Below are 13,746 nucleotides of genomic sequence, written 5' to 3'. Positions count from 1 at the left end.
CTAAGGTGCTGGAAGGGAGGCCCTGGCCAGTTAGTGAGCCTCTGATGCAGGAGAAACAGTGCAGATCATCCTGATCATGGGACAGATTACCAATGCTTAACCCAAACAAGGCCACTGGAGGAGACATAAAAAAAATGTATCATCTATACAAATGTGTTTTGTGGACTTGCTTTGTGCTGCAGTACACAGCTGAACACCAGGATTGGAGAGCATGTCAGATGACCCTTCTCTGCTAAAGTGTCCCTGGTGTTAGTTCTGTAGCTGATTATGTCTCATATTTTCAGGAAACACTTGCATGCATTGTTTACTAAGCCAGGTGCAGAGTTTCAGAAGGTGACTTTAAAAATAGCAGGAGGGAAATGCTGAGGAAGCATCAGCAAACTTCCACTGAGTCTGCACCATGCTGAAATCACAACACTAAACACACTCAGACACATACACACACATGCTCAGGAGCTGGGACTCGTTAAGCACTTGTTTTAATGTACAGCTTTTACATTGAAAGAAAGAACTATAATTTCCTGTACTTTTCATCTTCTGCTGTTGTTTTCCTTGTTACTGAAGTACCTACTTTGCTTGATTTGTCAACTGAAAGAATGTATGTACGATGTAACCAGAAACCAAATGGCAACCCAGTGTGGAGATTTACTGCTGTTCTTTGTTTTAAACCAACACATGAATGCATCTTGATGTTCAGATCATGTTAATGTGGAAGTGTGTGGATGTTAACCAGTATGATAGGTTGGATTTTGTTAGGCTCTAAAAGTATCTTTTTTCAGCATGGGGAGTCCCTAAAATTTCAAGGTCTTTAATATTTTAAAACTCTTTGAAATAATCTTGCTACAAATACCCCAGCTGAAATCAGCATTATAACCAAGATAAAATTGTTATTTAATGCTCATCCATCTCATGATAAAAATACAATCTAATTATTTGGTTTCAGCATTAGGAGAAATCTGATGAGTACACACACTAACCACTAGATGGTGCAATTCACCAAACACTTTGAGTCCTGGGCCTTGTGAGTCCTGACACTTTTCTCTTGTTCATACTTTTCACTTCATGCCAATTATAATATACTTCTGTATATATATGGGTATATGTTACTTTTCAAAAACTTTGCATGTGAGGCTGTCGTAATTATTCAGATCCCTCTGTATGAATTTATGGATTTCAGTGGTTCAACGCTGAGATGTTTAAACAGCTCCAGAGCAGTGATATCACTATGAATAGATGTTTGAATAATGAAGAAAAAATATTGTATTCAAATAGTTTAAAAAATAAAATACTACCTCTACCATAAAAGTTGTATTTAGTAACTGACTGGGATGAGGAAAGATAAAGTACTTTGGTTGAAATAACTGCTGAGCAAAGTGCTGAGGCCAACATTTATTCCTCTACCAGACTTTTTCTTCATGTTCTTTTGATAAATACTTAAAAGTGGCTTTAATTGTTGCTTTCACATCAATGTAGACAAATAATATTGAAATTGTTAATGTTGCTGTTAGCCTTTTTTTGCTTTTGTAGCTTATTAAAAAAGCATCACATTTAGTTACAATCTGTTTCATAACCAGCTAAAAACACCTTAAAGGGGTTCAATTATGTTACAATGACCAAAACAGATGTTGATATAAATCAAAAATAACACAATCCAAAAATTAAGTGAATCTTTGATTTTCATTTATTGTTATTTTGTTGATAAACTTGTTTATACATACATTAAATTGAAGAATCAACCCACACTTAGCAGAAGATAGTTTTTCCTGCTCTGTCACAAATCACACATTTATTTAAGACAATCTACAGAAGGTACAGTCTGCATCTCCAATAAAATTCAGGGGAAAGAAAGCTATAAACATGAATACATTTATTCAACATAAAATCTTACACCATGATTTTTTGTTTATTTGCATTTATGACTAAATAAATTCAGAAATTATGGAACATCTGGCATAAACAATTATCAGAATAGTTTCTTAATAACACACAAAGCCAAGATAGTATGTGAGATTCCTAAAAATCTGTATTATAGAAAGAAAGAAACATAACACATGAACAGGGGATCATTTTACAATAAAACTACTGTCACCATGAGCCACATTGATCTAGCAACTATATCATTTCTCATTATCAAACCAAGCACATGATGTTAAAAAAGTGGATATATAAGACACAAGTAGCAAAAACTAAAGATGACACTGCTTCTTTGATAACACTTATTGTGTTACTATGGCAATGTTAAAAAAAAAAAAAAAAAAAAAAAAAATCACCACTTTCTGGTCACACCACTGATCTGATTTCTAAAGCAAAGCTTCTTAATTGAGTTTAAAACTTCTTCAGTTTTTAAAGAGTAAATAATAGGGTTAAGTAATGCTGGTATGGTGTGTGTCAGAGAGGAGTTGATAATCCTGGCATTAGGATGAATATCAGCGACCACTGTTGCTATGTTGGTGCAAATAATTGGCAAAAAGAAAACAGCTACAAGAATCAGATGAGATGTACAAGTTTTGAAAGCTCTAAGTCGCTCTTCCTTTGATGCAATCCTTTTTAGTGCAACTGAAATACAAACATATGTCAGTGCTATCAATATAAGAGGCATACAGAGAAATGCAAGGAAGGCGACATATGCCATTATGTTATTTAAAGAGGTGTCATTACAGGCCAGTCGATAAACAGGGGAATGATCACAAAAAAAGGTCTTTACCACCACAGATCTACAGAATGACAGACGATCAATGAGCTTCACAACAAAAAGTACGAAACTACTGCTGGAAACCCATGAAACCAACAGCATCACACCTATAGCTGGTTTAGTGACAATAGTGTGGTACCTCAGAGGGAAGCAAATTGCTATGAATCTGTCATAGGCCATTGTGACAAGAGTCCATGACTGCACAGCTCCAAACACTAAAACAAAGAACATATAACTCAAACAAGCCTCATAGACGATGTATCTCCTGTTAAACAAAAAGGTGTCCAAGAGTTTAGGAATGAGAGCAGTGCTGCCACATAAATCTGCAAACGCCAGGTTAAACACAATCATGTATTTGGGAGTATGCAGGGCCTCCACCAGGTAAATAACTAAGAGGAGGAAGCAGTTCCCCAGAACAGTCACAATGTAGACAAAACACAGGAACACATAGAAATACTTTGCATGAGGGACGTTAATGAACCCACCAATATAGAACCTTGCAGGTCGGACAAACGTAGAATTAAACATGAAGGCAGCTTTTTCTTCTGGACCCATTACAAACACTTATGTCTAGATATAAGAAAACAGGAAACATTATTTATGTTATTATATATTATATTATTTAAGTATTAATGTTTGATGCAGTCAAACTCACCTCTTAGCCAAGTGTGCTGTGCTGCTTAGACTAGCTGTTGAAACTGTGAGGGACCTGATAGTTATACACTTTCTTGGTCCAGCTGTGAACAAGTTTCTTTGTCACTCACCATGCAACACGTCCCCTGTGAGTCTCAGCACTTGTGTCATTGTTATTCTGGAGCATGGATCCAGTTCACTGATGCCACAACAACATGATTCTGTCTCTTTGGTAGAGGAAGCACCAAAGTGACAAGGGAATTAAAATCAAAGGGTCATAAATAAAGACTTAGTTTAATACTGACTTCTCTGAAAAACATGTTCCCAATCGCCACCAGTTTGGCTCTTGTCAAAGTCCCTCACATCCTTACACTGATATTTTTCTGCTTCCAACACAATAACTTCAAGGAGAATAATGTTCAATGTTCAGTTAATGTATAAAATATTGCAGTCACTGACAATCAAAAGAAATAATCCATGTTAGTCACTTTACCTGGCAGTAGTCATAATTCAATGGCTGATCGGTGAAAATAGGAGTTAGTCCCTTTTATAGGGAATTCATTTTGATGGGTTAAGGCAGCTTACAATGCAAAATAACTTTTCCTTAATCTCAAGATTGAAAAATGCAGCCTATTATGAGAATTAAAAGTTGTGAATTCTATGTCCTCTCTTTAATAAAATAAATAAAACCTCTCTAAATTAAACTTTGCAGTAGTAGTTTGCAGAACCCAAATGAAACAAAAATCACTCTGCTCCTTTTTAGTTAAAATAACCCCTACTGTAGATAGTTATTGATATTACCATATAGTTACACAGTGTAAGTCAACTACAAAATGTTTTTTATGTCATTACAAAGCACAGGATGCAGCAGAATAGGTAAAATAAATAAATAAATAAATAAATAAATAAATAAATAAATAAATAATAATAGCATATAGAGAAGTCAGCAGTCGTGTCCAAGAAACACTGTTATTTTGTTGATAAAATAATACATTTTAAAAAAGGAAACAACTAAACTGAAGATCTTTAAAGAAGAAAAACAACCTCATAGCAGGCTGTTTCCAGACACATGCTAGGAGGGAAAAAAAAATTTTAAACATCTATTTCTTCAGGAGAGGTGTTGGACCTGAAGGTCTAGTACCAAAATGTTGTGAAATAAAAAATAATTTATTCTCTCTGTCGGACAGTGTGGGTGTTTCCTTTGGAATTGTTCTACCAGACAAACACTCAACCCCCCTAATTGCAAAACAATTGGATTTAAATCAGGAATAAAAAGAATGAAGAAGACAGAATTATACATACTAAATGAATTAAATGAAAGCACAATCAAAATCAAGACTAAGATTTACTCATTTTACTGAGAAAATACACTGGGAACTCCACACCGAGCTGCTACAGGTAAACTCACTTGGGATAATCAGGGTATTGTGGAGAAAAGGGGTCTAGTTAAACAGCATGGGGTAACCTTTTCACATTTCCCCTTTACCTGAAAGCTTGTCATCAAGATGCCGAGTCAGGGAGTCTAACACCACATTGGCCTGGCCAGGCTGACACCTCACACTGAATCTGTAAGGGGCCATTGACTTGACAACAGTTTTAGGGTGAAACGCAAGAGTTTTGTTGCGTTTCAGCCTTGCAATTACACGGAAATGGCGTTACAGCCGACCTAAACCGCAAACGTTTGAAAATGGCCTCCAGAGTGGGATTTTCCTGAAACGCTGCCGACACAGTTTCCATGTAAACAGTAAGCCGGCGTTCTCAGTGGAAACGCTGACGTCACAATCCGCCTCCCGCAAAAGCATACAACAGGTCAACAGTACCGTTGTTACGATCACCGCGATCTAACGTGTTGTGCTTGTGCTGCTCAATCTGCTGAATCTGCTGACTGTCTTTATACAAAATGTGCATCTGTTGCTTCACTTTTGCTCCTGGAGATCTACCTGCTGCTGCAGCTGCTTCTGGACAAGACAGTTATAGCACCACCTACAGGCCTAGCATGGTTACTACAGTGTTTTTAGTCCCTCTGCGTTTCCATGTAAATGCAGATCTTTTTCACTGTCTTTTAGCATTTTCAGATGAAATGTTGTATAAACTGGGCCTAAGTCTGCATCTCAAGCACCCATCAAGGTTGATTGAGTCTTGAGTGTCTCATTTCAAGAGACCAATGAAGGCCTCTGTGGTCAGTCTCCAATACAAAGTTTCTACCTTTTGATAGTGCCTAAGGTCTCTAATGCCTGTTTCATGGCCAGAGCTTCCAACTCAGTGGTTGAGTAGTTTCTCTGGGCCAGAGCTTCTGGCTGGCATAGGCAACTTGCTTCTGGGCAGTCCCCTCACCCTTAAGAGGGACTGCCCCCAGGCCCAAACTAGAGGCATCTCTTAGTGCAGTAATGAGCTGGTTGAAGTTGGGGCTCTGCAATATTGAGTGTCTCTGCACACATCCAGGAGTCCTCTTACTTGTCAGCCATAGTAGTGTTCATTCAGTGTCCATAAGGCAAATAGCCTGTCGAAGCTTGAGGGACTTCCCACTCAGAGAAAAGAAAATATCAGCTGACAGTGGCTCAATGGTTGAGTTTTTGTCTCTCAAAGTCGTGACTTTGATCCCAGCTTCTGCAGTCATGTGCCAACGTTTTCTTGGGCAAGACACTGGACCTTAAAATGCTCCCACAGTTGGTCTGTGGTGTGTGGATCTGAATCTGATGGCTCCATACAGTACAAGTCTCTGCCATAATTATGTGAATGTGCTGTGGATGGGTGAAAGAGACTAGAGGTGTAAAGTGCTTTGAGTGGTCAGAAAAACCAGAAGAGCACCAGAGAGTATTGGTTTATTTAACATTTACCATCAGTCACAACATGACACTGAAGAGGCAACACACAAAAGAACAAACAGGTTGTCTTTGTTGGTTTTGGTTCTGAAGTTGTGTTTCTCTGAATCAACAGCACACAGATTCTGGCGGCTGTGTGGTGGTCAGCACCTGGTGTGAACTGAACAGTTTTCAGAAACAATACTATACAACAAATGTAAGGTCTATTAAGATTTGACGGTTTCAGAGCAACCAGTGTTTTGGAGTTGATAGCGACCATGCTAACTGGTGACTCTCGGCTGAAAAACATAGACTGTTTAACTAATGGACGTTGTCTCCCCAACATCACCTGTATGTTTCAGAAACAGACTTTTGAAGCAGATCGGCTATCCCGGCCATATTGGAAGTGACGGGGGCCCCGAGCACAGCTAAAGGGCACCAGTCAGTCTCATGGGCTGAGCTGTGTCTCTAATTGGGCAAGCTTACAATCTTAATATCCTTTGAACCTCCGAGTTTAAAAAAAAATGTATCCCCTTTACAGTGTGTGCTGATAGCAAACATATCGATTCAGACAGGAGACATTTTTTTGAACCAGGCTGTGAATGGGTTAATTTGTACTGTGAAAACTGCTTTTTTTGGCTTGGGATGGATGTGACTTCCAGTACGTTCAGAGCCAGCCTCAAGCTGACACTCAAGAAACAGCAGATTTTTGCAGTCCCATTTTGTTTTTTTTACACCGGAGGTTGCTGCTTGTTGATAAACAGCCAAGAGTCACTAGTTAACGGGTCACACTTTACACTGAAACACCAGCAATGTCTGTGGATAAATAATTAAATGTGTTGTTTTATCCAACCTCCGTTAACCAGGTTTCACCACAAACAAGCAATATTGTCTGCTGAAATTCAAAATACAGATTTTACTTTACTCATTTAATGGAAGAGTTAGTTTTGGGTCAAGGTTATGACCAAGCAAGGGCTCAATATGGAGAGTCGACAATAAGTGGCCCTAAATTTATGATTAACAGAAACGGAATTTATGATCAAAGTAAAATAAAGGAATATTTTAAATTATTAACCAGTCTATTAACCCTAAAACACACAACCATAATAATTCCAATTTAGTGTAGTTTCCAGGAAGTAGTTTTCTGGTTCCTTCAATTTCGCTTTGAAAACATCTGATGTGTCACCATGGCAATGTTAAAAAATTCACCACTTTCTGGTCACACCCCTGATCTTATTTCTGTGGCAAAGTTTCTTGATAGCATTCAGAACCTCTTCTGTTTTTAAAGAGTAAATGATAGGGTTAAGCATTGCTGGAACAGTGTGTGTCAAACAAGAGTTGATGATCCTGGCATTGGGATGTATGTAAGTGACCACTGTTGCTATTTTACTGCTAATAACTGGCACAAAGAAAATACCCACAAGGATCAGATGAGATGTACAAGTGTTGGAAGCTTTAAGTCTCTCCTCTCCTGATGCAATCCGTTTTAGTGTAACTAAAATACAAACATATGTCAGTGCTATCAATATGAGAGGTATACAGAGAAATGTAAGGAAAGCAACATTTGCAATTGTGTTATTCAAAGAGGTGTCATTACAAGCCAGAAGAGCAACAGGAGTATAATCACAAAAAAAGGTTTTCACCACCACAGATCTACAGAATGACAGACGATCAATGAGCTTTATGAGAAAAACTAAAAAACTGATGCTGAAAGCCCATGAAAACAGCAGCATCACGCCTATAGCTGGTTTAGTAACAATAGCGTGGTACCTCAGAGGAAAGCAAATTGCTATGAATCTGTCATAGGCCATTGTGACAAGAGTCCATGACTGCACACACCCAAAAAGTAAAACAAAGAACATGTCACTCAAACAAGCTTCATAGACGATGTACCTCCTGTTAAATAAAAAGGTGTCCAAGAGTTTAGGAATGAGAGCAGTGCTGCCACATAAATCTGCAAATGCCAGGTTAAAAACAATCATGTATTTGGGAGTATGCAGGGCCTCATCCAGGTAGATTACTAAGAGGAGGAAGCAGTTCCCCAGAACAGTCACAATGTAAACAAAACACAGGAACACATAGAAATACTTTGCATTAGGGACGTTAATGAACCCACCAATATAGAACCTTGCAGGTCGGACAAACGTAGAATTAAACATGAAGGCAGCTTTTTCTTCTGGAGCCATTACAACACCCTAATTCTTGATTTAAGAAAACAGGAAAAGTAATTTTTTAGGGTTCATGAAGTTCAAAAATCTTAAAAGTTTGATGCAGTCAAACTCACCTCTCAGATAAGTCTGCTGTACTGTTTAGACTGGCTGTTTCAAACTGTGAATGTCCTGATAGTTATACACTTCCTTGGTCCAGCTGTGAGTAGGTTTCTGTGTCACCTGACATGCAACATGTCTCCTGTGAGTCTCAGCACTTGTGTCATTGTTATTCTCAAACATTGGCTCAGTTTACTGTTGCTAACGCAACATGATTATTTCTATCTTGGTAGAAAAAGTAGCAAAGTGTCAAGTGAATCACATTTTGAGGTTTATTAACATATTCTTAAATTCTGACTCGTCTGAAAAACATGTTTCTGATATCTCATATATTCAGTTCAGCAACGTACTCCATATCTGAATATATAATATTGTGATCATCATTTTTACATATATTTTGTTTTGGTTGTATTTATAGTTATCAGCAATGCTTGTATCAACTGCCCTACTGTGTGAAGGCCCTTTTTCTTCTCTTGCTAAAGGACGGGGAAGAAGGGGTTATTCTTAGTCTTAGTCTGTGTCTTAGAGGTGGTGTAACTCTTGATTTATTTCTGACTTCTTTGAGAATTCCAGTGACCAGCAACTGAATTTGGTGATACAAAGGGTGACTTTGGTATAAAATCCCCCTTTAAAAAAAAAAAAAAGATTAAATAAAAGGGCGGAATGAAAGCTCTTCATGATGCAAGATGGTTATTGATAGTTGTTGAGGCAAGGCGAGGCAAGGCAAGTTTATTTATATTGCACATGTAAGCAAAGCAATTCAAAGTGCTTTACGGACAGAAAAAATTAAAAGAAAACAATTAAAACTTAATTAAAGCCTGGATTAAAATTAATAAAATGCAATGAAACAAAATTAAATTAAAGGGGAAAAAATATTTAAAACTGATTTTAAAACTGATTTTAAGATAAGAGTCGCAGTGCAGAGATGTAAAATTTTGCATTATTTATTTCTATTTTTATTTTTTTAAGAAAAGTTATTTAAATAAATTGTTAAAACACACTAATAAAGGGCAGCTGTTAAAAGGTGAGTCTTCAATCTGGATTAAAGGAGCTCAGAGTTTCAGCAGGCCTGATATTTTTGGCAGTTTGTTCCAGATATTTGGAGCATAGAAGCTGAATGCTGCCTCTCCATGTTTGGTTCTGACTCTGGGGACTGAAAGCAGACCTGATCCAGATGGCCTTAGTGGTCTTGATGGTTCATATGGGATCAAAAGATCATTGATATATTTTGGCCCTAGTCCATTCAGAGCTTTGTAAACCAACAGGAGTGTTTTAAAGTCTATCCTCTGACAAACAGGAGGCCGCAGTGTAAAGACCTCAGAACTGGAGGGATGTGATCCACAAGCACTGTATGTTACCTTTAATTTTACTGTCTGTTGAAGAATTACACACAGATTTATTGAACTTTGTCTCTACTGCTGCACACACTCAGGTCTATTAAGTTAATTACAAAAAGGGAAAATCCATAAAAATTCAGCTATTAGTTTGCCTATGCCAAGAAAAATAAGACACAAAGCCAGGATAGTATGTGAGCTGTTTAAATAACTGTCCAAAAGATTCAGGAGACATGTAACAAATGGACAGGGAATCATTTCACTGTAAAGCTACCATAACTATGAGTCAAATAAAAGTAGCAACATTATCATGTCTAAAAAAGTATATGAGATTAAATAAGTATACATGTAAAAAAGACGTGGTAAAAGTGCAAAAGACACTTACACTTTGATAACACTCCTTAATGTGTCGCAATGGCATTGGTAAAAAAAAAATAAAAAATAAAAAAATTACCATTTTCTTGTTGAGTCATTTAGTGTATTTCTATGGCAAAGCTTCTTAATAGCACTAAGAACTTCTTCTGTTCTTAAAGAGTAAATAATAGGGTTAAGTAATGCTGGTACGGTGTGTGTCAAACAGGAGTTGATGATCCTGGCATTAGGGTGTATGTATGCGACAACTGATGCTATTTTGTTGCTGATAACTGGCACAAAGAAAATAGCCACAAGCATTAAATGAGATGTACAAGTTTTGAATGCTTTAAGTCTCTCCTCTATAGATGCAATCCTTTTTAGTGCAACTGAAATACAAACATATGTCAGTGCTATCAATATGAGAGGTATACAGAGGAACGCAAGGAAAGCAACAAATGACATTATACTGTTCAAAGAGGTGTCATTACATGCAAGGTGATAAACAGGGGAATGATCACAGAAAAAAGTCTTTACCACCACAGATCTACAGAATGACAGACGATCAATGAACTTTACAACACAAACCAAAAAGGTACTGCTGAAAACCCATGAAAACAGCAGCATCACACCTATAGCTGGTTTAGTAACAATAGTGTGGTACCTCAGAGGAAAGCAAATTGCTATGAATCTGTCAAAGGCCATTGTGACAAGAGTCCATGACTGCACACATCCAAACAATATGACAAAAAACATATAACTCAAACAGGCCTCATAGACAATGTACCTCCTGTTAAACAAAAAGGTGTCCAAGAGTTTAGGAATGAGAGCAGTGCTGCCACATAAATCTGCAAAAGCCAGGTTAAACACAATCATGAATTTGGGAGTATGCAGGGACTCCACCAGATATATGACTAAGAGGAGGAAGCAGTTCCCCAGAACAGTCATAATGTAGACAAAACACAGGAACACATAGAAATACTTTGCATGAGGTACGTCAATGAACCCACCAAGATGGAACCTTGCAGGTCGGACAAACGTAGAATTAAACATGAAGGCAGCTTTTTCTTCTGGATCCATTACAAACCTTGCCTTAACCTTCCCTATTTCTGGATTTAAGAAGGAGGAAACAATATTAGTTTAAGATCAATGAAATTCAAAAATCTTAAATAGTTTGATGTAGTCAAAGTCACCTCTTAGACAAGTGAGCTGTGCTATTGAGACTACCTGCTGAAACTAGGATGGGTCTAATAGTTATATGTTTCTATTGTCCCGCTGTGAGTAGATTTCTCTGTCACTCAACATGTCTCAGCACTTATGTCATTGTTATTCACATGCATGGACTCACTTAACTGTTTCCACCACATTATTATTATTATTTTTATTTCTATTTGGTACAAACAGTCTCAAAGCTTCAAGTTAATCACATTCAAAGTTCCATAAAGATATCCTTCAATAACATAAGATAGATATCCTAAAACACATCTTTTAATATGACATATTCCATTCAATAAATTTTGTTATGATTAGCATTTTTGACATATATTTTGTTGTGAATTCATTAGCATCAAGCAGCCATGCAACAATCCACTGCCTAACTTTGTGAAGGCCTTCTTTTTCTTTCAATTGAAATAAATAAATGAATAAATATTGTATTTGCGGTTGCTTAATTCTTGATTAATTTCTGACTTGTCAGAGAATTCCAGTGTGCTGGTTTAAATTTGATGCCAAAAAATTTAAAATCAGTTGCTTTCCTCTCTTTAAAATTATGAAACGAAAGATTGAAATAAAGCACTCATTGATGCAAGATATCCTTATTTTTGTTTGTTTGTTTGTTTGTTTTTTGTTCTGTTTTTTTGTTGTTGTTGTTTTTTTTTGTGACAGGTGGTCTGATAAATTTCTTGAGCACTGTATGTAACATTTAGTTTTACTTTCTGTTGAGGCATTACACACAGATTTATTGAATTTTATTTCTGCTGCTGCACACAATCAGATCTGTTAAAAGGCATAATGCTGGTTAATTTTTTTAAAAATTAATTCTTAACATGGCACTGTGGTTGACTTATGACCAATCCGCCTCTCGCCCAATACCAGCTGGGATGGGCTCCAGCCACCCGTTACCCTGAGCAGGATAAGCGGTTCAGAAGGTGCGCAGCACTGCGTGGCGCTCATGCTTTATGTGTGAATTAGGGGTCAGATGCAAGACGAAGCACTACAGTTGGTTATTTCTTGCGATCTGCAATAAGAGTTTATAACACATCATAACAAACAGTTATAGCAGCAGAAGCAGCCCCTAGCCCAGCTCCCAGACTCTAGATAAGTGGATAGGCTTCTGATAGATCTTTATCTTTCTCTCTATGATATCGTTGCTAGGCGCTACCCAAGTAGCTGCCTGTTGCAGCAGCTCTCTCGTCTTTGTCCGTTCCTTGTAATTTTTTTCGTCTCTTTTTCGTAATCTTTGTATTTGGAGTGGATCATCACTTTGTATGGTTCATTGTCGGTCACGGACACCAAACTTTTTGTGGCTTCGGCGATATTTTTTACTACTTTTCTCCTGTGTTTGTCTGGAGATCCTACATGTAACCATGGCTGCATTGTTTACATGCAAAATTAGCTGTTAGCAGCCTGTAGCATGTCAATGCTAACTAGTGTAGGGCTTGATGATTTCCCTCGAGCTGAGGAGGAGGAGGTGAGGACGACGTGCCGGTTCTCGGGTGTGAGCTGGGAGATGACAACGTGGACCTGTCCTCCCATCCATCGTTGTTGGGAACGTGGGAGCCAGCTCCGGGGGATGGACGAGCTAGCTGTGCTAACCCAGCGGCATCGTGCTGTTCACGGACGTGGCTGACGGAGCTGACATCGGACGCCGGCGACACATCGGAGGAGCTTCGCCTGCTGTGAGCAGACAGGATCCAGGAGACAGAGACTGAACAGACTGCTGGGGAGGCTTGGTCCTGGACCCTGTGGAGGTGAAGACTGGCTGGGCTGGAGAGTGGTGGACGGGATGTCGTCATCTAATTTCTTATGGACCTTTTTGCACTTTCGATACACTTTCTTACTTTTGTTTTCTTAAATGCTGCGGTGACTCCTGAATTTCCCCTCGGGGATAAATAAAGTATTTTCTATTCTATTCTATTCTATTCTATTCTATTCTATTCTATTCTATGAGCTTCATGATGGCTCAAAGTGCGTGAGTGAGTTGCTTAATGATCAGCACTTACACATACCACTTATTTTTTTAAGTAATTGTATCTGATTTTAAACTTTAAATACACTGGTGTGAACACAGCATTAGGCTACATAGCACTAGCTAACAGCGCTCACTCATCGGACACCTGCTCCATTCTCCACTGGTTTCCCTCACACCACAACTCCACTGCTCTCACATAGCTGTTATGCCTCTTAATCCTGCCATGTTCCTGGTCTCAATCTTTCCTAATAGGCTCATAATTATAACCCAGAGGACCATCATATGGATAGAAATTGAGATTTTCTTCCTCTTCATCGACAGGAGTGACAGTCGGATCTATGTTTATCAATGTTAAACAGAGGCAGAAGCAGCAGGATTCCTCTCTGCAGCGTCACATTCAAATGTCGGTTTTTAATGCGGAAATAAAAAAATAAACGGACTGAAATATCTCCAGGAGACCCTGTGGTTTATAATTTCA

General features: G+C 38.1%; 3 protein-coding genes across 3 annotated transcripts; all 3 read right to left on the bottom strand.

The window, feature by feature from the left end:
• Window positions 1-530: 530 nt before the first annotated feature.
• On the bottom strand, window positions 531-3,277 carry LOC141791892 (olfactory receptor 1E16-like). Its single transcript, XM_074672593.1, has 2 exons — window positions 2,285-3,277; window positions 531-551 (listed from the first exon to the last, which is right to left on the bottom strand). Exons 1-2 carry the CDS (start codon window positions 3,245-3,247, stop codon window positions 531-533), a joined length of 984 nt encoding a protein of 327 aa, XP_074528694.1. The 5' UTR covers window positions 3,248-3,277.
• Window positions 3,278-7,331: 4,054 nt separating this feature from the next.
• LOC141791845 (olfactory receptor 1-like) lies at window positions 7,332-8,312 on the bottom strand. The gene has a single exon (XM_074672507.1). The coding sequence runs from the start codon at window positions 8,310-8,312 to the stop codon at window positions 7,332-7,334; it is 981 nt and encodes a 326-aa protein (XP_074528608.1).
• A 1,865-nt stretch (window positions 8,313-10,177) lies between these two features.
• On the bottom strand, window positions 10,178-11,158 carry LOC141791779 (olfactory receptor 1-like). The gene has a single exon (XM_074672425.1). The coding sequence runs from the start codon at window positions 11,156-11,158 to the stop codon at window positions 10,178-10,180; it is 981 nt and encodes a 326-aa protein (XP_074528526.1).
• Between the last annotated feature and the right edge of the window lie 2,588 nt (window positions 11,159-13,746).

Source organism: Halichoeres trimaculatus, unplaced genomic scaffold (genome assembly GCF_033239565.1).
Source record: "Halichoeres trimaculatus isolate MK-OKI-2021-1 unplaced genomic scaffold, fHalTri1.1 fHalTri1_scaffold_6, whole genome shotgun sequence".
Lineage (NCBI taxonomy): Eukaryota > Metazoa > Chordata > Actinopteri > Labriformes > Labridae > Halichoeres > Halichoeres trimaculatus.
The sequence above is the reverse complement of the archived record's forward strand: the minus strand, read 5'-3'. Positions and strand labels throughout refer to the sequence as shown.